At 39.5% G+C, this 27,268-nt stretch overlaps 1 protein-coding gene across 1 annotated transcript in view; it reads right to left on the bottom strand.

Moving 5' to 3' along the window:
- ryr2b (ryanodine receptor 2b (cardiac)) overlaps positions 1 to 27,268 on the bottom strand; it is a 55,212-nt gene that overhangs the window by 20,818 nt on the left and 7,126 nt on the right. Inside the window, 51 exon segments of the mRNA XM_026308561.1 lie at positions 42 to 123; positions 510 to 757; positions 1,136 to 1,196; positions 1,435 to 1,484; positions 1,747 to 1,868; positions 2,722 to 2,798; positions 3,152 to 3,267; positions 3,592 to 3,712; positions 3,816 to 3,891; positions 4,154 to 4,231; positions 4,345 to 4,482; positions 4,766 to 4,855; positions 5,014 to 5,092; positions 5,303 to 5,466; positions 6,893 to 7,033; positions 7,126 to 7,216; positions 7,659 to 7,879; positions 8,387 to 8,556; positions 8,823 to 8,943; positions 9,559 to 9,670; positions 10,095 to 10,284; positions 12,224 to 12,359; positions 12,770 to 12,873; positions 13,115 to 13,247; positions 13,526 to 13,640; positions 14,179 to 14,455; positions 14,806 to 14,946; positions 15,026 to 15,137; positions 15,337 to 15,537; positions 15,641 to 16,249; positions 16,353 to 16,566; positions 16,784 to 17,010; positions 17,260 to 17,346; positions 17,706 to 17,865; positions 18,081 to 18,241; positions 18,432 to 18,546; positions 18,808 to 18,940; positions 19,262 to 19,460; positions 19,553 to 19,758; positions 19,931 to 20,105; positions 20,984 to 21,192; positions 21,455 to 21,602; positions 21,831 to 21,990; positions 22,184 to 22,267; positions 22,450 to 22,553; positions 22,692 to 22,796; positions 22,938 to 23,157; positions 23,328 to 23,520; positions 24,588 to 24,829; positions 26,720 to 26,853; positions 27,081 to 27,199. Of these exon segments, the coding sequence (XP_026164346.1) occupies positions 42 to 123; positions 510 to 757; positions 1,136 to 1,196; positions 1,435 to 1,484; positions 1,747 to 1,868; positions 2,722 to 2,798; positions 3,152 to 3,267; positions 3,592 to 3,712; positions 3,816 to 3,891; positions 4,154 to 4,231; positions 4,345 to 4,482; positions 4,766 to 4,855; positions 5,014 to 5,092; positions 5,303 to 5,466; positions 6,893 to 7,033; positions 7,126 to 7,216; positions 7,659 to 7,879; positions 8,387 to 8,556; positions 8,823 to 8,943; positions 9,559 to 9,670; positions 10,095 to 10,284; positions 12,224 to 12,359; positions 12,770 to 12,873; positions 13,115 to 13,247; positions 13,526 to 13,640; positions 14,179 to 14,455; positions 14,806 to 14,946; positions 15,026 to 15,137; positions 15,337 to 15,537; positions 15,641 to 16,249; positions 16,353 to 16,566; positions 16,784 to 17,010; positions 17,260 to 17,346; positions 17,706 to 17,865; positions 18,081 to 18,241; positions 18,432 to 18,546; positions 18,808 to 18,940; positions 19,262 to 19,460; positions 19,553 to 19,758; positions 19,931 to 20,105; positions 20,984 to 21,192; positions 21,455 to 21,602; positions 21,831 to 21,990; positions 22,184 to 22,267; positions 22,450 to 22,553; positions 22,692 to 22,796; positions 22,938 to 23,157; positions 23,328 to 23,520; positions 24,588 to 24,829; positions 26,720 to 26,853; positions 27,081 to 27,199 (7,771 nt within the window).

The following is a 27,268-nucleotide window of genomic DNA, read 5'->3' as shown; positions in this document are numbered from 1 at the left end:
AACAGGTAGAAACTGAAATCTCATAGCATTATAGGAAATACCGTTCCATGTAGATGCTGCTATTGGTGCCAAGAGAGTAGAGGCTGTTGAGGATCCTGTAACAGGACACCTGGATATTTCCCACTGAAAACACAAGATGAAGCTTAGGTTTCGTTCAGACATAGAATCACAAATGACGCTTAAATGGGAAAACTGATGGCCTACAACCACATTGAGATGGACTGGCAGCTGATTCACGCATTGAATAATTCCAGGAAGGTCAGGATATGAGTGAGGAACACAATAAGTTCATGCTGTAATGAGAGTTAATTTCAAAGATTGCGGCAGCTAAGCAGATGAAGAGAGAGTAGCCCTGAGTGATTTCAGGAATGTGAAAAAATAAGTAATGGTGGTATATTCATTATCAGGCAATACAAGCTACATTTGTAATTATGTATTTTTGAGTGCAAATCAATTTTTACAATATGAGACTTTCTTCTTTCTGAGGCCTACATCAAGGAAGCCCTTACCCAGGAGTTCCACTTCATAGTTTTGGTTGCCAAGATGCTGGAAAAGGGAAGTAAGGGTGGGGAGAAGGATGGACACTGTGTAGCTGAGAACTTTGGCCACACCTCTGGCCTGCTGACTCCGGCTCTGAGGCAAAGAGACCAAGTTCACAGAAAGGTTTTCCACAGTCATCTCCAGATCTGCTGCAGCTGCCTCAAAAAATAAATGCATAGGTGCTTGGATAGACTCAGAGGTTGTCTTCATCAATGTCCTAGGGTGAAATTATGGAGGAAAAAAAAAAATTGTGAACAAACATTTCAGGATATACTGTACAAATGTCTAAATAATTTATTTTTTATGTTGTAAAATGAACAATAAATAAAAATATGAAAAATATCTGAACGATTATATGCAGTTGATTGGACTGAATCAGCTGTACATCTATCTACCAGACAAGTCTAAATGACATCAAGAAGCAGTCTTCAAGGAGTAAAAGTGATATCAGCCACAATTAGATAGCATTGGTGTATCAGTGACTCAATTACAGCAGTCATCTTCAACCTCAGACACGGTGGAGTAACACTGATGTTACCACAGGTAAAGCAAGAAGATCAATGTGGACAGATTGTGACACTGTAGTGCCATCTACCTGGCATCCAGAGCTTGAGCCAAGACACAGAGGCTGCTTACAACCGATGGCGTTTCATTTCCTGACAAAACACCCACATGCACAATAAATTCACATTATCAGCATAAATGCAAATACAAATACATACAAGATCAACATAAGCGTGCTGCAACATACTACATGGATGTCAGACAATTAAATTAGAATTAGAGAGATCTGAACAGTAGACAACCATGGACAACCACAGAGCAAACCATCAACAAGAGAACAAGAGGAGTAAATTATGGCCTGAATACACTTTATTTCCAAACCGTCCTTACCCAAGAGTGGGATTCTGTGTCTTACTAGGGCTGCGAGCTTACAAAAGAGGCTAGATGTGAGGAGAAAAGACAAGTGAAGTAATGAGGAGTTGGTGTGGTAAAGTAGTTAGAAAACACAAAAATCAGAAGAATGACAGCACAGAAGAATGAAACTTTTCTTTGAGACAGCCTTAAATAAAATAAAATGGTTCAAATATTATGCAAAGCATGCCTGAGAAATTCTCACAAAACAATATGATGTGTAGGAGCACAGGACTTTTACACAATACTGGTGTAATCAACACACACTGGTTTGTTGGGAGTGACACATACCATGCAATTATCTCCTTTTCCTTTTTTGAGGCATGGTTTCTACTACCACTTGAGCAGAGAGTAGTTGACAGGAAATACACACAATGACTTTTCACATACTGTTCCAAAAGGGGAATGATGACCTGTTGAACAGATGAATGGTCACTTTATATATCAACATGTATTACACATTCTTCTTAAATTTCAATTAAAAATGTTTAGTATTCAAGTTTGGAAAACAAATCAGCCTGTTATTGTTACATTATTGGGTGCCTGCTTGTCCCAGTGCTTCATTTAAGCAACAGATTAATTTATTCAGATAAGACAGATTTTTATATGGCTGTACCATAATATGCAGTAGATGACACATTTTCCCATAGCCTGAAAGATTTTCAATTTCTTTATGCACAAGTAGAATTTCAAAAGGTTCTCAAGGACTGAGTGATGCCTGCACGTTGTGATGGGCCCAACAAGGAACAGTTTGGAAAAAGAGGTTAAACATTTTGCACTCTAAGTTCTGTTAATGAAACGACGGCAATTCATAGACAGAGATGTGTGCGGTTGTGTGAGTGTGTGGGAGGTGTCGGGTGTGGAAGTCTGAGGCATGACTGTTCAGTCTTGGTTGACTGGGTCTGACTCAGGGGGTCCCATCAATGAAGAATAATACTTTTTCATTTGCTGCATCCTTGGAGACAGAACTGTGTGGGAACGGAAGCTTTAATCAATGTCCTGGTGGCAATCGACACTCCTACATGGATTTCCAAAATGGTTAAATAAATTACACAGTGACAAAAGGTTTTATGTAAAGACGTTGCCCATGGCAACTTCTAACAAAACTAATTAGATGACGGAAATGAAATAAGAAAAAGGCCAAGGAGAAGACAGAACAAGGCACTGGAAAAGTGAAAATCAAAGGGGGCTAAATCAATCTTAGAGATCAGTTATCAAAAAACAGATTTCAGCTGTGTTTAGGTATGCTTTTCAACTGAGGCAAACCTTGAGACAGAAATGGATTGGTTTCTGGTGTGAAATTCGGTCTCCTTTCGACATCTGCCCTCTGGCTTGCATCACCTCTGAAAAGAAAAAGATAATGAAATATCAAATGCTACAATGGTACTACAAATGAAATATGAATAAGTGTTGGCAAGTTTGCCGTAAGGCAGGTTGACAAAACCAGGCCTAGTCTCAAGTTATTTTGTGAGGGTTTGAATCAAAGCTAGCCTGAGGCAATCTACCCTGAGACCGATTTGCTGAAAAAACTTAAGCATCCTTGTTCATAAAATACAACTGTGAAGATTAATGGCCTACTGATATGTTCAAATTTTACAATATCTGGTTGTATTCTCCTCTTTGGAATACACATTAGAACAAATATTCTTTCATGTATTTTATTTTATATTGATAGACTTAGGCATTATAATGTTACCCAGTTCCAACATATGCTCTTGAGCATCTTCAATGTGAAACAGCATCCGCTGAAGGAGAGTGCTGGCAAAGCAGTTGGCTTTGGCTGGAAAGTCCATCTCCACTGTCTTCCGATCTCTGCAGATGGAGTAAAATCAAACAGGGCTAGCAAACCACTCTAGCTTGTGAAGACAGCAACCTTTAATACTGTACAATCCGAACTGTGAATTTTTTGTCAGGAATTTTATTTCACAAAAGGATGTACAAGGAGAAGACACATAGGGTAATTATATTATTCACCACAACCTGATTGGAAGTTGATTATAAAAAAAGGCCGGTCTGGTGGCTAAGCTGCCTACTAAATACAACCCTGTAACATGAAAATGGAACACCTCATTGCTCCTCTTCTCATACATACTGCATGACATTGTCCTTTTTCAATCATAAGCTTAGTGTATCCACCTCAACACAGTGTAGCCATTAAGGTGGAGGAACTTGAGGACATCCTGGGCTCTTTCTCTGAATTTGGTCTTCTCTTTGGCAGTCAGGATATCATAGGGCACAAGCGCAGAATGGCCACCTCCTCCAAAGGAAAGAAAAGGGTCAAACGCATTGCCATTTTGTGTGTGGTTGTGTGCTAGCCAGAGGAGAGGAGAGAAGTTAGATATTACAGAATAGTATGATACCTTTACTCTCAAGTTCCAATTTCTTCCTCTTAGCCCAGGTATTGTAGTAGTTTTCAGCCAATTGCTCAGCCATAGCCTATAAAAATAATAAGATTATAAAAAAGAAAAATCTACTTTAATCTGTCTAGCACAGGTAAATGCAGGGCAGGTATAAAAAAAATGGGCAAACATCAGCTTCTCACACTCGTGCTGAAAGGAACAGACAGTTGTCCAACTTATGTCAAGAAAGCCGATGAAGAAAAGAAGTTGTCAGAGTGCATAACCTGACAACTCTAAAGTAAAACCAAAGTTGTGCCCCTTTCATGGTGTTCAAAGAAGAGAGACTTGTAATTCCTTACACACTGCTCCCATGATAAGGTGATGCTGCTCATGTCCATAGGTTTCGGGCTGAAGGTTGATGCTCCTTCAAAAGACAGCTGGAGCAAACAACAAATGACTTAGTCAATTAAAAAACATGTAAAATCCACAACAGGAAAGGTTAAGTTGTAAATGAGATTACTAGAAAATATATCTTAAAATGTATACACACCTGTCCAGACTGAGAGAGACTGTGTGTACAGGTATACATGCCAAATGTATCTCCTTCTTTAGTCCTCTCTATGGTCCAACCAAAGGCCAACATACTCTTTATTGTCTCTTTAATGGCAAAGCGATACGCCTCCTTCTCCTGGAAAACTCAGTTATCAATAAACTGTCATGTAAAACTGAGCAGAAGAAACCATGCTCACACTATTTTGATATTTCACACTGTTCTATAGTGCGTTGTCCACTTTATACACAAAGTTTTGTAGAAAAGGCAAAGGGCTAGTAATTCAAAGTCGAAGTCAGACACTTTAATTTTTTATATTACATACACCACATTTGGAATTCAAGTGCCTCTGGGATTTGTCAGTTCATTGCTTTCATACACATGCACACACACACACACCATAAAAATAACTTCTGTCTACCTTTTCAGCTAGAGCTCTATATGGCTTGAGCAGTGGGTGAACTTTGGTGTCCTCACATAGCTGTTCCCCATGAACCCAGCCATTGGCAAACTGACAAGAGACAACACACAGATTAAATATAAATCACACCTCAGAATATATATATATAGGCATCAGCATATCAACTTAACCACACTATAGAGATGTTTTTACACTATTAAGTCCTGTTAGCCAACTTTAACAGGCTGCTCAATAATTACTGATATTACCTTGTCCAGTGACCACTTCTCATGTGTGTGCTCTGCATACTTGTTCACTACAAACTCCAGTCTCTCTGGCACCAACATGCTAGTGCAAGGAAAGACATTATTCATCATGGATTAAAACATTTGGATATAACTGTAGACTACTTATGGTAAGATTTAAATAAATGTTCATATTCAGAACTCTTAGAATATGATACTTTGTCCCATGGTCAATTCAGTCTAGCAAATGACAGTTTACTCTTTGCAAACTAATTGTTTGTTTATAATCAAATATCCCTTGGCAGCATCTTACTTGGAGGTGTCTACAGGTTGGGGGTCAAAGTGTCCATCTGTATCCATAGATGTATTTCCCTCCATCTGAGACGCACAGCTTGGGTCTATGTGGCCAGGAGGCAGGGCCTTGGCCACTGCAGCCAGGCACTGGACACATAGTCTAAACAGCTGAGCTTCATAGGGCTGCAAAAAACAGCGTGTAAGAGAAAGACAAAAACATCAAAGGAAATTTTACAAGATGTTTCCAAGCTAATCTGCCCTAAATTAAAGAAATGATTAAAAAAAGAAGTTTGCCAGGGGTACAACAGGAGGTGAAGGTAAGGCAGAGCAGTGGAAAACTAGTTCACAGGCACTGCTATAACCTGCTGACACTAAAATTCAAATTTATTAGAAGCTGGTCAAAAATCAAATGTATTTAACCCCCTACCCTTTGAACCATATTGGGCATTCTGACAGGCATCACCAACCAGAGATCTAGGAACTCCACAATTGGTTGGTATTGATTGATTGGTCTCAGGTGCTTTTAATGTGTGTTCTTGTGTTTTTTTTTATTACTGTGCATGTGTCTGAATTTCACTACAACACTATTGAGCTGAGAAAAACAGGCTTATTTCATTCACATTCAATAATACACTGGATTTAATTACTTTGGATACAAAGAGATATCCCCACTGTAGAAATACTTCTGAATGTCATTAATCTCACATACACATATATCCATGTGAAGACCTTATTTTAACACTAGTCAATATGACGGAGAAATGCAATTTCTCTAACTGAAATGCGGCTACAAATCCCTTGAGCAAATGATGATGACAATGTTTAGAAAATGACATCACCTTAAAGCCAAATAATAACCTATTGTGATGAATACCACAATATAAGTGTTATCTCCTTTTCCTTACTTTACAGTTTAATTGAAATACTGTTGGTTCCCACTTTTGTTTGACATAAATGAGCAAAGACACTAAAATAAATAGGACACTGATATTGTACCATCTAGTACAGAGCACATTTATGGTAAATTATTCCCAATAATATTTTCTCTCTGGAGAAGTTACACAGTTCTGTGTAGTGCTGACTGTGAGCTCTGTTTGTGAGGCCATCTGTTGTGGGCCACATGTGGATTTGGAATGACCTCATGAACTTAATCCTTTGATGTTTTCATGTTCTGAATCAGTCAGGTAAGTATCTGGCAGAATTATTCTGGTGCATGCTTATAATGAACTGAGAGAAGGCTCAGTTATTGATTACATCTCAGACTTCCAACAGGTCTGTTCAGAGTTGGGAGGTTTCATACCAGGATATGAAAAAATAACTCTTAATCTGAAGTGTGTTATATCTTGAGACTATTCAGGTTCTCCTAGAAGCACTCTTAAGGAGAACATCAAGTACACATGTTGCTCTTTCTTCTGAAACAGACTTTGAGGAGGATGGAAAAAGAAAAAAGTAATAAATCAATGGTTGGATTACACTGTCAAAAAATGAAACATCAATTTTCTGCAACTTTTTTTTGGTGCTCTAGGAAAATATTATTATCATTTTAAATCATTTCAATGTGATCTCGAGATTGACACAGGTATTCACACTGGTATTCACTATGGTTTACCTTCTTTGTCAGGGCTTTAAACACTTCCCAAAACAACTTCCTGGACAGGTGGAGCTCTTCTTCAGAGGCCACACCCTGGCCATCTTGCCCTCCCTTCAATGAGTAGTACTTCCACTTTTGCTCATAGTGACTAGTCAAGAGCTGGTAGACAAGAGTAGTGACTAAAATCATTAAAATGAATTACTGTAAAGTATGTGGTACATTCTTCAGCAAACTGCAATTTGTGCATTCACCTTAAGTGGCATATTGCTGTGGTCCGTGAGATGGGGAACATCGAAGACAAGACGCTGAAGAAGAGGCTGCATCATGGATGGCTGGAGTTTACTGAGGACACCAATGAGTACCAAATTAGTCACATAACCAGATGCACTCTGCATCCACCAACACGCATACGCACAATGAATGATCTTATGACAATAAAATAACATAGGGAAAATGTTACAGTAAATGACAAATATTTTGAATGAATTTGGTAAATTATATCTGAATTAAGCAAAAAGACGCATTAAAGCAAATCATTAAATATAATTGGTAGAACTAAGTACAGTGAGGCATTCACTGACAATAGTTGACAATAGTTACTACATTAAATATAGCAGACTACAGACAGTGTAGCTACGGAAACTAACACTGTACCATAACATTTAGTCTAATGTCAACTTGCTGGAAAATTAGTCCCTATTTAAAGACATTAAGAGCAATTCTTTACAATATTAATTTTGTAGAGACTGAACTACAGAGTAGTCATACAAACTAAAAACGCTACCTGCACACAGCTAATAAACAATCTTCAATGGTGTCTCGTTGAGCCTTGGTCAAGCTAAGAGCTCTAGAAAGGCTGTAGATGACCTGGATGAGAGAATCAACCAGCAAGGTATGGTCCTCAAGCCCACAAAACAAAGATGACCATTTGGTAAGCAGGGGCAGCACAGATGTACACAAATATCTGTTAAGTGACAGGGCCATATCAGTCGATCCTAAATCAGCCTGAAATCAAAAAGAGAGATCACAGATAGTTCAATTACTGAACTAAATTAACTAAGTTGATGAGGCTGCAGGTGAAGGCAGCATGAGGAAATGGAGACCATGAAGAAGGAAAACAATCTTTCCTTAAGTTAGTATAAAATAAAGAAACTGGGAAAAAAAAAATCTAATTTATATGCAGATCATACCAACAAATATTAAACCTTTAATATTTGCATTTAAATACTTACATTTTATTTAAGTAGAATAGGTACATACCATGTAAAAACAAATTTATCATCTTAGCAAATTTTATGTAAGTCGATCTCTCAACTGATAAGAACATTTCAACAACAGTGATATGATAATATAGACAGGGTCAACGCTAAGGGCAAGAGGGGAGTGAGGTGGATATTTTTCACTGGTGACAGGATACAGCTTCAATTAATATGAGGTCACAGGTGACTCCTTCAGCGTTACACTGACTCAAGCAGGTGAATAAGGCAATAAAATAAAATGTTCTCTGCTCACAGTGTCAAGCAAAACGGCTGCCTGAAGGTCAGGCAGAAAGCCAACTTCTAGTAGGTGGAGGAAAAAACTCTGGTTCTCAATACCATACACCCGGTCCAGGAAGAGAACCATAGCTGCCTTGTGGTCTGGGGAGAACACTGTAGATAGGTCTGGCTCAACCACCTGACCATCTGGAGACACAAATGAAGTATAATTAAGGTTAGATGTCAACATAACATACATAGACATACAGTGTATTGTATATTTATCTATGCATGTTCAAAACGTGACTGACTACAAAATTCTCAGAGTGGGGCCTTACAGTTTAATGAGATCCTAAAGAGAAATCAGAATTTAATAGGCAGCAATAACCAACAAGCCATTTTTAATGTGCAGTGGCTTAATAAAAATAAAATGTACAGTATGGATGGAATACCGGCTGGCAGGTTGAGCTGACCTTTAGACACTGAAGGGGTTTGAAAGGAGATGCTAATGGATCCCTGAAGATCTTGAATGGGGATGAGGGACCTCAGAATTGCCCTGATGCGAATGGCTTCTCCTTTGCCTTGTTGAATTAACTGGACAGTTCATAACAAAAGAATGCTATTGGTCAGCCATATACAGTTTATACTAGAAGAATATATGATACAACAGTGAATACAATTGGAAAAAAATTTACATATACTATATTGTACACTATTCTACCTGAAGTGTACAGATTTTCATTGATGCCATTAAAAAGGGGACATCTTAATAATGCTGAGTTGCAGCTCATTCTACAGTCCAAATGTAATGTGTCAATGTTAAGAAACTATGTTAATATAGACCATTTCATTTGTTTTTATAATTGAAATATAATGTATTAACTCTTGCTAATTTTTCCCAAGAGCATTGTAAGTCCAGTTATTTAACTATACCATTTTATTTTTTGTTATATTTTAATGGTTATACTTTTTTGTGTTCTGTAAAATGTTCTAGACTGCCTTTGTATAAAAGATGCAGCACAGAAATGACCTTGCCCTGTTTTGCCTTTCTACATAAAGAATACCAATAAACAGACTTTTTTTCTTTTAGGAGAATTTTGACTCATTTTGTAAAAAGCAGTTTGCAGACTGTCTCCATTAGGCTTTATTGTTGGAGACATTAGTGGATATTAACAGGAAAGGGCTGTTTAAGACTAGGAAAAAAATTACATGCATCTCTGGAGCGCAGCGCCCCAATAGGTCAATGAGGGCTGAGTAGAAGGTCATGATGGCGTTTCCCATGTGAATGAGGTCATCATCATCACTATCCTGGACAACATCTCTATGGGAAACAATTACAAAGGTCAGAAGCTTATCATGAACCTAAATTTATCAAGCAAGGATTTTTAATGATTGGTTATCCCTAAATAAAGAACCTGTTAACCATGCAATGTAAGATCATAAAGGCCTGGCATTACAAAGGAATAAGATACAGACAAATTAGCTCTCACTTCACAAAAATCTTTCAAAATAATTTATCATTAAACTTTTGCAAGAGAAACCTCAGAGAAAATTATTCCAAGAGTTATTTTGATAAGGTGTATATATTGTGCTGACAATCATTATGAGTCTCTTATATGAGTTTGTGCTTAGAGAAAGAAGTGAACATCAAGATAATTGCATAACCAGTGTGAGTGCAGAGCTCAAAACATTATGATACCAGTGTAGTTTTTAAAATTATGCATAGGCACGTATGTAATACTGACAGTGTTCGATTAGAGGCCTGGTATGTGTTGCAAGGTCCATCCATAGAAGGGTCCTCAGAGATCCTGATGGCTTCCTCCATGGCTGCTAGAAGACCTCCTCCCCCGTCACCTTGCAGGGCAGGGCCAAAGCACTCAGGTCGTCGAATCAGCAACCTCAACACCACATAAGCATTCTCCTCTACACTCTCACCTGTGGTCAGATAAAGACAGACTAACCACTGGTGGACTGGATGAAACTGTGGACTGTGTGGGGAATTAAAGCACATTTTTGGGCAGGCAGAAAGGTAGGCACAAATTTAAATTATGCCATGCTTGCAATAGACATAATTCACTCTGGCTCTTGCACTATTGATTTTCCTTACTATTACAGCATCAGTTCAAATTGTCCTTGAGAGTGTTGACAAATCAGCCAAACAGCACTGGCTTTTCATACCACAGAGCAGCCTCAGTCATTTTAGTTTATCCTCTCATCACGGCTCTCCATCTCTATATGACCATTCCCCCCAATATCTACAACTGTAGATACAGTGGGGTGAAAAAGTGGCCCCCCTTCCTGATTTCTTATTTTTTGCATGTCTGTCACACTTTAATGTTGCAGATCATCAAACAAATTTAAATATTAGTCAAAGATAAGTAAACACATCATGCAGTTTTTAAATGAAGGTTTTTATTATTACGGGGAAACAAAATCCACAACTACATGGCCCTGTGTGAAAAAGTGTTTGCCCCCCCCTGTTAAAACATAACTTAACTGTGGTTTATCACACCTGAGTTCAATTCCTCTAGCCACACCCAGGCCTGATTACTGCCACACCTGTTCGCAATCAAGAAATCACTTAAATAGGACCAGCCTGGCAAAGTGAAGTAGACCAAAAGATCCTCAAAAGCTAGACATCATGCTGAGATCCAAAAAGAATTCCAAAAGAAATGAGAAAGTAATTGAGATCTATCAGTCTGGAAAAGGTTACAAAGCCATTTCTAAAGCTTTGGGACTGCAGCGAACCACAGTGAGAGCCATTATCTACAAATGGCGAAAACATGGAACAGTGGATAACCGCCCCAGGAGTGGCCGGCCGACCAAAGTTACCCCAAGAGCTCAGCGACAACTCATCCAAGAGGTCACAAAAGACCCCACAACAACATCCAAAGAACTGCAGGCCTCACTTGCCTCAGTTAAGGTCACTGTTCATGACTCCACAATAAGAAAGAGACTGGGCAAAAATGGTCTGCATGGCAGAGTTCCCAGATGAAAACCACTGCTGAGCAAAAAGAACATGAAGGCTTGTCTCAGTTTTGCCAGAAAACATCTTGATGATCCCCAAGACTTTTGGGAAAATACTCTGTGGACTGACGAGACTTTTTGGGAGGTGTGTCCCATTACGTCTGGCGTAAAAGTAACACCGCATTTCAGAAAAAGAACATCATATGAACAATAAAATATGGTGGTGATAGTGTGATGGTCAGGGGCTGTTTTGCTGCTTCAGGACCTGGAAGACTTGCTGTGATAAATGGAACCATGAATTCTGCTATCTACCAAAAAATCCTGAAGGAGAATGTCCGGCCATCTGTTCGTGACCTCAAGCTGAAGCGAACTTGGGTTCTGCAGCAGGACAATGATCCAAAACACACCAGCAAGTCCACTCCTGAATGGTTGAAGAAAAGCAAAATGAAGACTTTGGTGTGGCCTAGTCAAAGTCCTGACCTGAATCTGATTGAGATGCTGTGGCATGACCTTAAAAAGGCGGTTCATGCTCAAAAATCCTCCAATGTGGCTGAATTACAACAATTCTGCTAAGATGAGTGGGCCAAAATTCCTCCACAGCGCTGTAACAGACTCATTGCAAGTTATCGCAAACGCGTGATTGCAGTTGTTGCTGCTAAGGGTGGCCCAACCAGTTATTAGGTTTAGGGGACAAACACTTTTTCACACAGGGCCATGTAGTTTTGGATTTTGTTTTCCCTTAATAATAAAAACCTTAATTTAAAATTTGTTTGATGATCTGAAACAAAGTGTGACAAACACCAAAAAAAAAAAATCAAGAAAGGGGGCTGACACTTTTTCACACCACTGTATCTCATATGTTCTCTTCTAAAAGAATACACTTCAAGGGGTAGAACTAACAGGTTACCATTGCAAAAGACAGCAAACCGTAGAAAATTCAGGTAACGCTCGCCCTCCACAGGGTTCCATCCAAAATCAGGATAACCTTTTGCCACTAGCATTGGACAGCTATAGAGACCACAGCCAGCAAGGTAGTGTACCACCTGGAAAGCAGACAGATTAGGTTATGGGATAATGCAGTTACAAATAATAGGGAAAAGCAAAGCACATTGTTTTAACATCAAGCCTTCCTCTAGAATTTGAACCAATAAATAACTTTTCAGTTTTGCCCTGATTTGAACCAGTTGTAGTTATGCAGGTGGTGAGTTATTGTTACGCTGTGTGTGGTTCAATATACTATTGATTGATTGTTATAATATATGCAGGAAAAACAAAAATTTCATAAGGAGCATCAGCGCTACACTAAACATAAATAAATAAGAGTAACACAATATTGACACTGAAAAATAAGTAATACCAGGCCATGATCAATGTAGAACAATGCACGTGTGTATACTGTCATGACATAATGGTGACTGTTTACTATAGAGGAGAACACACAATATGAGCTCACATTCTCTAGGTCGGGTTCCCTCAGCGCTAAGGCCAGTTCAATATTATCCATTACAGAGGCTGCTGCCACATCCAGAGGAGTGGCCCCACGCATGGACGGTGAAGCTAAGCCACAAAAGCATAAAACAGAGCACCAACTCATACACTCAATATTATATCAGGATATTGAAGGTCTCTTATCACGAGCACATTCACCTTCAGCTTAATATCATCCAAAAACTGAATTCTCCACAAGAGCATCTCAATACAAACTTTTTGTATTTGAATGCATTAAAATATATTCTATGGAAGTTTCTATTACTTTGGACAAAATAGATACACAGACTGGTGAGAGAATCTGATTTACCTAGTCCAACGCTGCTATTTTCCAGCAGGTAGCTGAGATGGTTGAATAAAGCTCCCTGATTGTGACGGCTGATACGGCAAAAATAACACAGGAATCGACAGCAGTTGGCCACCATCTTGGGAAAGGTAATCTCCTACCAAGAGAGAATAAATGAGTGGATTAAAAGAAAAAGATTTTCCAAAACTGGTTATGTTGCAGAGTATTTCACAGTAATGATGGTCATCTGCCAAAACACATTAAGCTACTTTCTTTTTTCTTCGATCCTTTACTTCTGCAATATGGCCTAAGGAACACCAACACGGTTCAAGTAATTAGGTAATAAAAACACTTTTAATAAAAGCTGACGGTCCACGGCTGTGGTTATACCCTTTTTCTCCATTAAATGACAATACATTTTAATTCACCGCTCACCTTTGACTCCCCTTCTCCCAGTACATTAACCATCACTTCCATGACAGTCTCATGCATTCCCAGTGCTCTCATTAGGTTAGGATGCTGATAAAAAACTTTATTATTCATGATGTCTCTACAGAGCACATAGAAAAAAAAAAACAAACCTGTAAGAATAATTTCCACAGCACACAGGATATTACTGTATTTTCTGGACTATAAGTCGCACTGGAGTATAAGTCACTCTTGTTGAACAGAAAAAAAAAAAAAAAACATATATTAGTTGCTTCGGTGTATAAGTCACATTTCTAATTATAGTCTAAATTAGCCTATGAAGAACACAGGCTGGGCATAACAAGCAGAGTGCATTATGAAATTCATTCATCTGTGTCAAGGTACATTGAACAACTGCGCCAACATCGGGGTGGGGGAGATGAAGAGTTGAAGAGTGCCAAAAATGCCACCTAACGCTAGTGACTACTCAACAAAATTACTGTAAATATACACATCTATGTCACTTCGCTCTATAAGTTGCAGGACAAGCCAGAGGAGTAAAAAAAGTGCGACTTGTAGTCCAGAAAATACAGTATATGATGCATTAATCTATAATTCCAGAACAAATAAACAAGGTGTCAATAAAAACAATCCAAGTTGCACTCCAAATCTCCCCATACCCCAGTCTTCTGATCATCAGCTTCTCCTCTTCTTTACCCATGCGCACACTGAGGAGAGAGCGGATTTGGCCCAGTGATGACAGGAGGGTCATGGTGTCCTCCACTGAAGCTTGGCTGATAGTATAAGCATTGGACAGTGGCACTGCCATTTGGCCGCCAAGCCCCTGATACTGGCGGTGCAGCAATGAGAAGACAGCCCTAAACAGTTCAGGATCATTCATCTCACTCTCCTGGGTCCAGCGCACCATCGTCTCAGAGATCAAGTTCTTGAAGGATCCTGAAGAAGAACCAGTATGTAAAGGGATTATAAAAGTAGAAAAAATGATTCTACTACCTTTGTGTCCTATCAGCCTTTGACTGATGTGCTCTTATGGCTAAAGACTGCCTATTCTTTTTTTTTTTTAATTTTTTTTTTTATAGGAAGTTGTCCAGCACCTGCTTCAGTAAATATATCACTGGCCAAATTCCTTGCAACAGGCCTGATGAGGTGTTAATATTTCACACAGTCACCTTCATCACTCCTCTTATTAGAGCCCAACTGTAGTCTAATATAACATTGGTCCTAAACCATGCAGAGGTCAATTAACAGTGCAGAATGAAACAAAAAGGCCTTTCAAATCCACTTACTGGCACTCTGGGGTCTACATTCCTCTGCTTCAATGGGTGCCTTTGTCAGTTTGATGAGACTTGCCACTAGACTGAGAAGCTGATCTTTTACAGATATCTTAACATCCTCTTCATCTTCGAAGTCACTGTCCAATTCAGTGCCTACAAAGGAACAAAATGAGATATCTTTAGTATTAATCATTTAGCTCCCTGGCTAAATGAAGATGAGCAGTGTTCCAACCACAGTGTTTGTTGAGAAGGTGATGGAAGTCTTGCAGGAGCTGTTGGATTTCCACTGGACATGGACAGTTCTCCTGCTGCTTCTCCTCCCTGAAGCTCAGCAGCATTTTGATCTGAAGGCAGATCATAAATGACAAACAGTAGTGTATATAGCAAAATTTCACAATGATCTCATGAACCATGATGACCAAGTATTTTTTTTTCTTTGAGTGCACATCTGCCTGTATTTTATATAAATCACAACTTTGTATTTTTACACCATATTCCTCTTAGCTAACTCTCATAATTGGACATGACTTTAGTCCATTCAACCTGTTCCTGTGGAGGTGAGCGGAACTCCTTGGTCTTGCGGGCAGTGAGTGCAGCAGACATGTTCAGTGCCTGCATGACCTGGTTGTAGCGAAAGTGTTGGTTCTCCTGAAGCTGACCCACAAAGTTGTCAGAAAAGGCAACCACAGCTTCAACCCTGTGGCGCACTTGGCAATCACACAGGTAGGACAGCAAGCGGCAGAGCTGGAAAAAGAAATGCAATAATTCTTTACTGAGTCCTTTTAAACTGTTGAGAGGAATGCAACAACAGTATATGAAGCTAATCCACAGCTGCTTATTTGCTCACCTCAAGTTTGACAGATTCTGGAAGCTTCATTTGAAGAAGTCCTTCTTTAGGAGTATCATTTTCCTTCCTACTGCCCCCTGTCCATTCCTCCTCCTCATCATCACTAGCCTGCTCCTCAAATTTCTCCTTGAGGCTTTCAGCATCATTAGAGAAGATTCCCGGCTGTATCAGTGTCAGAACTTTGTCTAGGTCCTTATCCCTGAATACCCCCATTACCAGTAAGGCATAGAAGAGTCTAATTAGGGGAACAAGCAGAAGCTCAACGCTGCCTCCTACAGGATCCCTCACACCCTGAGCCACAGTCCGTACCCCTGTAGTCAGCATCTCCACAGTCAGATTCTTTAATATGTCCAGAGGGATTTCTGGGCTGTTTATGTAGGCACCATCTCCTTCAATCTCATCACTCCTGACAAAACAAGGAGATGAGAAATGCATCAGTGGTTTAAGGGATGTGCTAGGAGCGACAGTGGGAATGCTTTCTCCAGGTTGACCATTTCCCCCATTAACAGGGCAAGGACCAAGAGTGATTTCTCTGGTCTCATCTGTCATAGGCACAATGTATTCTTGGTTCATCAGGAGACATGCTGTGGTGTGGCTGTTGAGGTGAATCTAAAGAAGTAAAAGAAATATTCATTTATTCACTCCCCAAAGTTCCCATATCCTTTTTCCAGTATAATAAAAACAAAAGAAATGAATTCCCCCAAACAAGCACCTGAATAAGCAGTTGGTAAAAGGCAGAACGGAGTGGGCCAGGAAGGTGGGCACTCTGAATGGCATGAAGGACCTGGGACTGGTCCACATAGCTGCACAGAGCATGGCAAACTCTAGTGTTGCCGAGGGCACATAAAGAGCAGTAGAGGAGAAGGGTGCGGTGATGAAAGGTCAAGAGGTCATGAAGTTCAGACAGCTCCAAAATGTCAATACACCTAGACATGTGAACAATACATAAAAATATGATCAAATTCAGGTTTATTTCATGTTTAAGAAAAAATAAAGCTCCATTGAGCTTCCTGGTGTTTCCATATTACAGTGAGATCAATGTCAGATGGCAGCAACATTATAAACAACGTGTCCCACCATACGTTCTTACAGCAAATCTACAAGCTCAATCCAAACAAAACATATGTACTCCTGCTCTTTAACCTGTTCTCATCAGGGATCTGAAGAGCCATGACTTGCAGGGGCTCACAGCACTGGACCCTCCAGCCATGGCGCTCATCTAGCCGATCTACCAGCACCTGCAGCGTATGGTCGGGTAACCTCGCCCATGAAACTGGGCTGAGATGCTGGACCTGAAACCTTTGAGGACACTGAGGAGTGGCGCTTTCTCTTTGGCTGCGAAGCAAACCAGCTGACAGTGGCATGACATTCTAGATCGAAAGGAAGACAAATACAGCGAAAGGGGCAGCATAACACCAAATATTTTTATAGAATAAATCCAGCTGAAACACTAATTGGAAAAAAAGATGCAGCACAGAGAAGAAACTTCTCAATAACCAACTGTTCTCTAACTTCCCAGGCTGTAACCTAATTACTAATCCATTGGTTAAACGTGTTGCTTATCATGCTGACACACACAGATCATGTCTGAGAGAATAAATAATTAAAGGTTCCTCTACCTTTATGCGTCCTAGTTCAAATTGAAACATGTTGCTTGTGGTGGGCTTGACAAAAACAGCAGGAAACAGCTTTGTACCAGCTTCCACCTGATTAGTGATGAGACAGTAATAATTTATTAAGTGTGACATACAATGGCTTCAAAAGGTATTAAGAGAGTTCAATGGGTATCAGTGGGGTTTTTTTTTCACTTTACATTCAGTGTCAACGGTGGGACCTTAAGTCTGTACTGCAGGTGTGTGTATTGCTAAACTGTGTCCAATAAATTTGTACACTACATATATCTCAAGGAAATGTAAACAAGATGCATAGGCCCACAATCTATAGTGCCATATGAACAGTCCTGCATACTTTCATAAAGAAGAAATTTCAGTTTCAAAATTGAACACAACAAAAATCTGGATTAGACACAGGATGAACCAATCAGATCATATGGTGTGAAACCTACTTGGTAGAAGGAGGCCATCTCTACTCCACTAGAGGTAAAGGTGAGCAGCCCAGTGGCTGTGTCAATCAAACAGCCAATTTCCAGCCCTGCACTTCTTCGACTCTGAGACAATCCAGTTGCCTCTCCAGCACACACCATGTAACAGTTACACCGCTTCACACTTTGCAAAAGGACAGGGATAGCTTCACATTTCTGTACACACTATTATCACAAACTGGGTTATGAAATTCTATTTACCGCATTTTTAAAGAACGTGTATTCAACTGTGCCATGAATTAACCACAAAGGGTCATGACAACAATCAGCAATAACACTGGCGAAAATTGGTAAAATGTTAAAGGTAAAGTACAGACATTAATAACTCCTGGTGCACACCTTTCCTGGACTTTGCCACTGTCGTCTCCAAGGGTGACAGTCACAGTGTCCACATCATCACTATCAAATGTGGTGTCATACTGATGAAAGTCAGAGGTCACCCAGCCTGCCCACACATTGAACGGCTCCTGGCCTGGAAGAATCCTCACTGAGTAGTAATACTGAAACAGAGATGTCAGCATTTATTTTTTTTACTCTGGCTGGTTATTACTATACATCTACCAGTATAGCGCTGAAGAACAATACATGTGTTTTAGTCCCATTACATTGTCTTTCATTTTCAGTTCACTTTGAGGTACCTCACTGTTATCTGTTTATGAAACATGAAATGATGGAAAATCAAAGCCTTACTCTAGAGCTGTGGATAAGGTGATCATAGTTGTCTTTGTCAGCTACAACATCTTCTAGAAGGCGGGCTGATGAATTGCTGCTGACAAGGCCCACTTTTGTCCTCTTCAGCATGAACCTTATGGGGGGTGGAGGGGACAAAACACACAGACAGTGAACTTTTCATTGTGATTCTGAGCATTGTCTGCCATCTTTGTGTCTTTTCACAATCTTCTTTTGTTTTCTTGTTTTATTTGAAGAAACTTTACCATGCTTTAGGTAATAAATGATGTTACCTTATTACCCATACTACTAAATTAGATACTCATGCTTTTATACTTACTATTCTACATGCCAAATTATTGTATATTTTCTACATTTTAGTTGCTCTATAACCTACCGCTGTTTCAGTCGTGATGTTTTGTCTTGACTGTGATCCTTATAGTTGAGATCATCTCTTGAGCCAGCAAAGCTGTGGGCTGACTTCATCAGCATTTCAAAGTCAGAGTCCACCTCCTCCTGATCCTTCCTTCCTAAAGGGACAACAGGTTTAATTATAGCAAGGCCCTAGGGAGAGCAGAAAGAACGACTCACCAAGGTTAGAATAGCAGAATATCAGTAACCTGGACAGTGGATAATCTGGAAAATAGCAAAAACAAATAAACAAAAAAAAAATCTATGTCACTCAATGTTAACCTTGTAATAGCTGTAATTTTTACATTTACATTTTAAAATGCTCATGCTGCATTGGGGATGTTATTTTTGTTGTTGGACCAAGCAAGTACTCATTGTCATTCTTCGTGAAATCTGCTCCTGATCTCTATAGCTAATGTGAACATAATGTGAGATAATACAATCATCTGAACCTGAAGACAGAGTGCTGCAGGCTACTGGAAGCACTCCCCCCACAGGGGTAGTAAGGATGGCAGCACATTCAACAGACATGCTGAGTCGGTAAAAGCCCAGCTTATTGCCTCCACTGTGGTGTGCAGGCAATCGCTGAGAAACTCTCAGGCTGGATGAGGAACCCGTTGTGCTGCTGACTTTGGTGACCTTGAATAAGATGTGGACAAAACAACAGTCAAAAGACACAGGGAAAACCAGACTACTAGGTAAATGACAGCATGCAACACATTAAAACTAACTTTCAAGTTGTGATCATCAGGCAGTATGTAGGCAAACTGAGGTTTCCAACTCATCCAGAAGGCTGGATCTCTCGCCATGTTTACAGCAAATGGCTCATAACCTTCCTGCAGGCCACACACAGTAAAGTACTGCAGAGAATCCACAAGACGGCCCAGGTTCAGCCTCCCCCCCTGGTTCACCCCAACACTGACCACAGGCAACAATCCTGGGAAATATGGGGAGAGATGTGATAGAAAAAAAAATCTGTTAGACAATATTTTATATAGGTAGACAATATTACTGCCAAATTAAAACACATTGGTTTCATTATCTTTCAGTTTAATAGACAGTACAATATTGGTGCAATTAACTTTATAAAATCAAAGATTCTTCCAGACCATCTCTAATATCAAAGTCCTTGGCAGCCAGCTCTGATCCTCTGTCATTAAACAGCAAGTCTCCATTGAGCGTGACCATCATGGTGCGGTCAGCTATGTCCACCAAGCAGCCCACCACATCACCTTTCTGCCATGGACGTCCGAGAGGCTCACTGCCCTCATGGTACCACTGACCCTGAAAGCAAAAGGAAGACAATTTAGACAGAAAAAAAAACAAGCCTCACAGAAGCAGGAGAAGCAATAAAATACAGCAAAGGATGGTAGGATGAGATGCCCCTACATCATCAGACTCAGCTTAGATTAGAGTGGTTGTTTAACACTGTCAGGACACGCAGTGCTTTTTGTTTTGATTTTAACTAATGTGGAAGGAGTACAGCTGAAACTGGCCCAGTGCGATCACTATTTATTTAACCACAATTACAAATATCAAATACACATTTGCTGTAATGTGAGCAGCTGTGTTGTTGGTCACTGACCTCATCAGATCATATTGCTTGGAAATACAACTTAAGCCAGGCTCACACTACAGGATTTTTAAATTTTTAATAATTTGTTAAAATCCTAAATATCAAATATGTTTGATATTAATCACGCCAGCCCCAATTTTGTGTGAGCAGATCGGGAGGTGCAAGATACGATCGGTGAACACCTGACATTATGAGATAATCTGCGTCGAACGTCGGGACCGATCGAGGTGCTGGACAAGATTTTTGGGAGGCGGAAATCGGGGCTAAATCGGGCTAACAATCCTGTAGTGTGAGCCGGGCATTAGGTGTTGAAGATAAAATTCCACTGGACGGTTAAATGCCAAATTCCAAATTTCGTTTATCTTTTAAGCAAGCATAGGCTTCTCTAAGCAAGTGATAATTTGATGCCATCATCTACATTAATATCTTGTGTAGACTAGGAAAGATGTCAAAAACTGTGAGGATATAAAGCCATGGTTTTCAACAATATACTGTGATAAAGTCCCACTATGATTTAGGCTTAATGATCCTTTAACAAGACTGACCATGTAGTTGTATTAAGAAAAGGCAAACTTGAACATCTCACCTCAAATCCATCAAAGACATATGCCTGAACATCTGAGCCAAGCTCTTTGTATGGGGAACAGCCTGGGTGAGCCCAGCCCACTCTCATTTTCCCAGCTGTCAGTATTTCAAATTCAAAATACCACTTCCCCCGGGTCACAGCGTACGACATATCTGGTCTAAACACTCGGTACTTCTCAGCAGAGAAGAGACGTGCATTTGACAACGTGGCTGTAAACCCAAGAAAAGCGAAAATGTGGTTATCTGCTAAAGTAATAAATTAGCATTCATGTCACTAAATTGTATAAAATACAATGTTTAGAAATGTTGCAGTATTGTAATTGTATTGTAATACTGTCAAATGATTAAGTGAACACTGTCGATTTTGATTGATAATCTTAATTAAACTTCCATTCATTATCTTACCCTGTTTACAGTAAATAAAAGTGAAATCAACCACTACAACTGTTAAGACTGATAATTTGACACGTACTCCATTCCTGGCTGAGGGGCTCCAGGCTGTAACCGTATGCCAGCAACATACAGACAGCCTCTCTAGCACTTTCCCTGCCCACTCTCTTACTCCTTTCATCAAGAAGGCTGTAGGGCACAAGGTAGGGGCTCCGCTTTGTTTTCACATCCTACAAATAAATACATATCAAAGAACGAAAATTGTCAACTATATTTGTGTAAGAGCAATATTAATGCTGGCGTCGACAGAACATGTTACTATGTGTTGTGACTCGGAGACAATGCACATGGAAATTGATGTGCCTATATTTTCATACTCTATACTTAAGTAAAGTAAGGCATGAATGAAAAGTGTTTAAATGAGTGATGAGTGCTATAATAATGCACAAAACATAAACCTTTTGGGCTCCATAGGTCCAACCCTGCTTGATACGCTCTCTGGCCCATAAATTGTGATCATTCTCTGCAAGCAAACGAACCACTTCCTCATGGGCTGTGGTCAGAAAAATCTGGCTTAAGTCGACTGGGGTAGGTCGATAGCCGCTGGCCAGCTCATACCTCAGAAAGGGAATTGAAAACAGATAAAGACAACATTAAAGAGTTATTGTAAACAACAGACAAAACTGAGTACACCCCTGAGCAACAAAGTACTTAAGGGCAACAAAACAAATACAATAAAATTGTATTAAATAGGATTTGTAGTTAACATTGTAGTCATAGATCAGGAGTGTATTCACATGCATGTACATACTTGGAGGCTACTCTCATATATTTGACCTTGTCCTCAACATGATCCCCTGTCAAACCAATGTGGAAACCAAGAGCAAGGAGAGTCCTCAAGCAGAAAAACAGACAGAAACATTCATTATTCATGACAACAAGCCCTGATATTCATTATCAATTAAGAGTGTAAAATTTCAATAGCAAAAGGATTGCCAATACAAATCTGTAAGTCATGGCTTTCATAAAAATAATTAACATTTTTGTCCATGATTTATAGTAGATAATAGAGCTCACCTAAGGGTGTCCTGTGCCGTCTGAAGGTTCTGGTTCCTCTCCAGCTCTGGCAGCTTGGAGAACTCCACCAGACAGGGATCTTGTCTCTTACTCTCATCTCTCACCTATGACAAACGCTCATATATTTAGCTTCTCAAGTCAAGATAGTATTGTTTTTTTTACATTCTAAAGGAATTTCAAACAATGATTTATTATTTAGTATATAGACAAGGATTTATTAATTCCAGTTGTCTTTTTCTTACAGGTCCATGTGTCCAGCCTTTATCAATCCTGTCTCTCACCCAGAGTTCATGGATATTTTTAGCCAGTTTTTCTCTGATGTCCTCAAGTTGCAGGGGCAATACCACCTATACATAATTTACAGTAATGTAAATGTGCTACTACAGTGTTAGTTAATATGATTGCATCTAAAAATAATATATGAAAAACTGTTCTTACCTTAAATAAATAAATAAATAAATAAATAAATAAAGGAATCAACTCTTTACTTTGCTGATGTCCACAGGTTCGGGAGTGTAGGTAACTGGACTGAAGGGTACTGAAGGGCCAATGAGTTCTTGTTTCCCTTCTTCATGATGCAAGATGAATTTCTGACATGGCTCTACTTTAAGCTTTACTCCTGGTAGCAGAGCCTCAGCGCATGGGGCAAAACCTGGTGGGGGTAGGAAGCGAAACTCTCCATGCCTTCCCCCAAACAGAAAACGAACCCTGGTGCCCAGACACATGAAAAGGAAGGCATTTACTTTATCTAGTGAAGTCCTTAGGAACAATAACATAATCTCACACAATATTTACTAGAAAAAAGAGCCAAAAACAAATCATATATGCAATTTAAATAGAGCATGGTAAGTCACAATTAAGCAACCTCCACTACTTACATGACTCCAGCTGAGAAGCTGACCACAGGATAAAGATGTCCTTCAGCCCTAAAGTTCTCCAACATGCCCTGAACAGGCAATCCATTGACCCGAAAAGATATGCAGGGAGTACTGAGGTCCACACAGCAGCTGACCACATCGTCATCCTTTAGCAGGTGACGGAAGGGAGAGTTCACTCTCCGGCCCACAGTCCCTGAAATTCAGGTGACAGGCTTGAAGGTTACCTAGGTTCATATTTTATATTTCTGTCAAACCTGCTCCTGCAATTTCTACTGTTTTACTGCTTACACAATAAAGTAACATGCATGTTTTCTAGATAACTTCCACAACATTTACACTTTCCATTATGGTGGCATAATTTTCTGGGACGACTGCAGAGTTGTGATTGATTGCAGTAATGCACTGCTTCTGGCAATTACAATATAACACGAGGACATTTTTAAATGGCACTGAATCAATCTTAAATTTATATGCAATTGGTGTTCTTTTATACTAGTCAATACTGCAATGCACCTGTTAAGTTTAGTTTTCTAAATTAATCTTACCCAGCAAATATTGGCCCAAACCAAAAGTATTACTGTGTGATCATTTATTGTAGGCATTGCCATTGCTGATTTATTTTCAGTCCCAGTCTTTCTCTGTGCCAGACTAAAGGAACAAACAGTAATATGTCACTGGCTCTCTCTGGATGAACAATGGCAGTCATTGCTTTTATTTTAAGTTGCTAAAATCTCAATCTTTCTAAACACACAAATTAAAAAGCATCCATTTTGTTGATTTTTTAAAATTATGGTAAATACAGTGTGCCTTTTATGTCAATAAATTAAATTTAATAAAACAGATATTTAACATGAATTTTTTACCAGGATCTAGATACTGATGATTGTCTCACAAAATTATCCTAAAATATGTATACTCGCAATACTCGCAATACACGTAAGTGTATATTTTTTTCAACTTTTAATGTGTAATGCTATTTGTGAAGTTATTCAAGCTTGGCCTGGTCATTACTATTTTTTGCCAATTCTGTTTCTTTTACAGCTTTCCAGGGAAAGTGATATCACACCCTGTCATCAATCTTCTATTCTGTCCATTCTTAGTACAAGAATCAGTGAAATCCTGTGATAGCTCACTAATGTGCATTCTGCCAACACTGACCAGGACTGAAATAAGGTTATACACAGTCATATTTCCAGTAGTACTTATACTGTACAGTGAATATAGTCTCTGTTCCTGTTCCCTAGTTCCTGATCTCATCACCTGTCCAGAGGTGAAGCCCATCGAAGCCGAAGGAGAACAGATCATCTCCCACTCCGCTGCCCTGAGAGCCTTCGCCTCCTGTGGGCCTGGGTTGGTAGCCCTCAGAGCAAGCCCAGCCAACGCGTAGGTGGGTGGGCTCAGAAGTGAGGAAGGGGTCAACATGATCCACAACCAGCTCATAGTACCACCTGCGCTGCTGAGCTGAATCTTCCCCCATAGCCAGTAAAATGTTTGGTCTCATACTGTAGTAGTGAGGTGTACATAGGAGACAGTCAGAAAAAAGGCAAATAGTGCTGCCCTTCTTTGGTGAAATGTATGTGCACACACACACACACACATATATATATATATATACATATATATATATATATATATATACATACACATATACATATACATACACACAGACACACACATAAAACTATTTTTTGATATGCAAGTTTTTTGTATTATATTAATTTGTAAGATATGTAAATCATCATCAAAATTAAATTTTCTTGTGAAAACCTCATAAAGCAGGACACAAAAACAAAACTAAAAATATTTGCCACCATCTATGAAACATTTAGGTGCTAGACCTGGAAACTTGATGAAGTAAATATATGACTAGAGTGAAGCATATACAGGACCACACACAGCCTTTGCTTGATATCAGGCATTTGATTCTTTATACATGGATTGAGAGCATAGCTCAACTTCCAGGAGCACAGCATATTGCACTGTTAGAACATAAATGAATGAACAGAGAAGCTCACTCTTGTAGACCTTCTCCTTTTGACCTTCTAATATGAGTGCTGAAACTAATTTGGAATTAGAGTATCAGAAACAATAACATGGAGAGGTATGGAGACAAGAAAGTCCCCATACGTCTGTAAGAAAATATGTTGCTGGAATCAAGCCTGACCAGCATGGTGTCTGGAGAATAAATGCCAGTTCATATAGTGACACTAACCTTGCCCTTGACAGACCTCCCATGACACTGAAGACATGAGAGCTGAAGGAGGGAATTGAGAGAATGAGAAAAAGGCTCAAGGGGGATAAGTGGGACCTGGTTAAGGTGATACAAGAAACTGGATAAAAATGGATAAGAAGAATAGAAAAGAGAAATCTGTAAGAATTGGCATAAATGTGTAGTGTGAAGAGGAGAAGATGGCAATAAAGAAAATTGATGTGATGAAGGAAATTAGAATAAAAGAAGAGCACTAATGAGGCAGTTAGTGAAACAAGAAGAACAAGTGAAAGGAAAAGGTGAAATAGCTTGAGTAGGAAGAGAGCTGGGGAATGGACTGAGCAGGTGTGAATTATATGAAACAAAAAAAGCTATAAGGCCTGAACAACAAAATGGACTGCTGATAGAGACAAACATGATAAAAGGAGACAGCTGCAGTGGAGGAAACTGCAGATGAGAAAAAAAAGCTCAAAGGAAAAGGAAAACACAAACTGTCCACAAGAACAGACTGCCACAGCAGGCCAAAATATTGAGACACAAACATAAAGTATGATAAAAAAAGAGTACCAAAATATCCAGAGATTAACTTTGCTGAGCCATACCACCTCAGGCACCAGGTAACTTTTCAAAGTATCAATGGCAGAGGCTGAGGCAAATGCATTTGTGCTTCAACATTAACATTTCTGCCCAATTCAGACAGAACTGGTGCAGAAAACAGATTACACTGACTGCCACATTATTTTTCCAGTTAACACTAAGTCCAAAGAAAAAGGACAAGCACTGTGGAAAAATTCAATGTATATCAAGGATGTAGACATGAGTACAGACAGAAAACCTGAAGGATGCCCAAAGCCTGCAGCAGTGAGACCTCTACAGCTAAACACATGCGCAAGAAGCCATAAGAAGAGCTAGAGTGATTCTGAGGATTATACAAACAATAACATATTGGAAGATTTACTTCACACAGCATACCAAATAGTATATCTAGTAGTAATAGGGTACATTTGTGTAATTGTCTTTTGTATGATCTTGTGTAGAGTGAAGTCAGACAAAAATCAAAAACATTTAAAAGTTAAGGAATTCAGAAAAACACTGCATATATAAGGACAGGACTGAAAAAAAGGAAGACGAATGGCTTACAAAGCAAGGCAATCCTATATAGAGAAAAGATTCTAAACAGTACCTGGTAACCTGATTAACCAGACGAGTTTGGAGCAGCAAATCTCTGTCTGGCAGCAGGTTGTCACAGATGAGGTTCTGATTGGATCGCACTGCCACACCATGGCACACACACAGAGAGGAAAGCACATCCAGTACCTGGAACACAACCTGTCAGCACTGCATCCAGTAACAGCTCAATAACCAATAACCTGACATGAATGCATCTGATTTGTTCCATAAGTACTAAAACAATAATGAGCTACTGCATTTCAGCCAGTACATGCAGTTAAAACATGGCCATAATAACACCTCCAATTTTATTGTTATAAGCATGCACATTAATTCTCCCAACTTTTCACACACAAAAACCCTGCAGACACTACCTTATGGTTGCATCCATGTCTGTCCAGAAAAGAGATAATAGAATGAATATGTCCCCCTCTGATGACGTTGACTGCTTCGGGACTTTCCACAAGGACACAATGCAGAACCTCCAAGACTCCTGTATATAACAGCAAACAACTGCTCATTACAGTGTAGAGAATACCCTGTATTGACTGTCTATATCTGT

The sequence above is a fragment of the Mastacembelus armatus genome, chromosome 15 (assembly GCF_900324485.2).
Source record: "Mastacembelus armatus chromosome 15, fMasArm1.2, whole genome shotgun sequence".
Lineage (NCBI taxonomy): Eukaryota > Metazoa > Chordata > Actinopteri > Synbranchiformes > Mastacembelidae > Mastacembelus > Mastacembelus armatus.
This window is presented reverse-complemented; position numbering and strand designations above follow the sequence as displayed.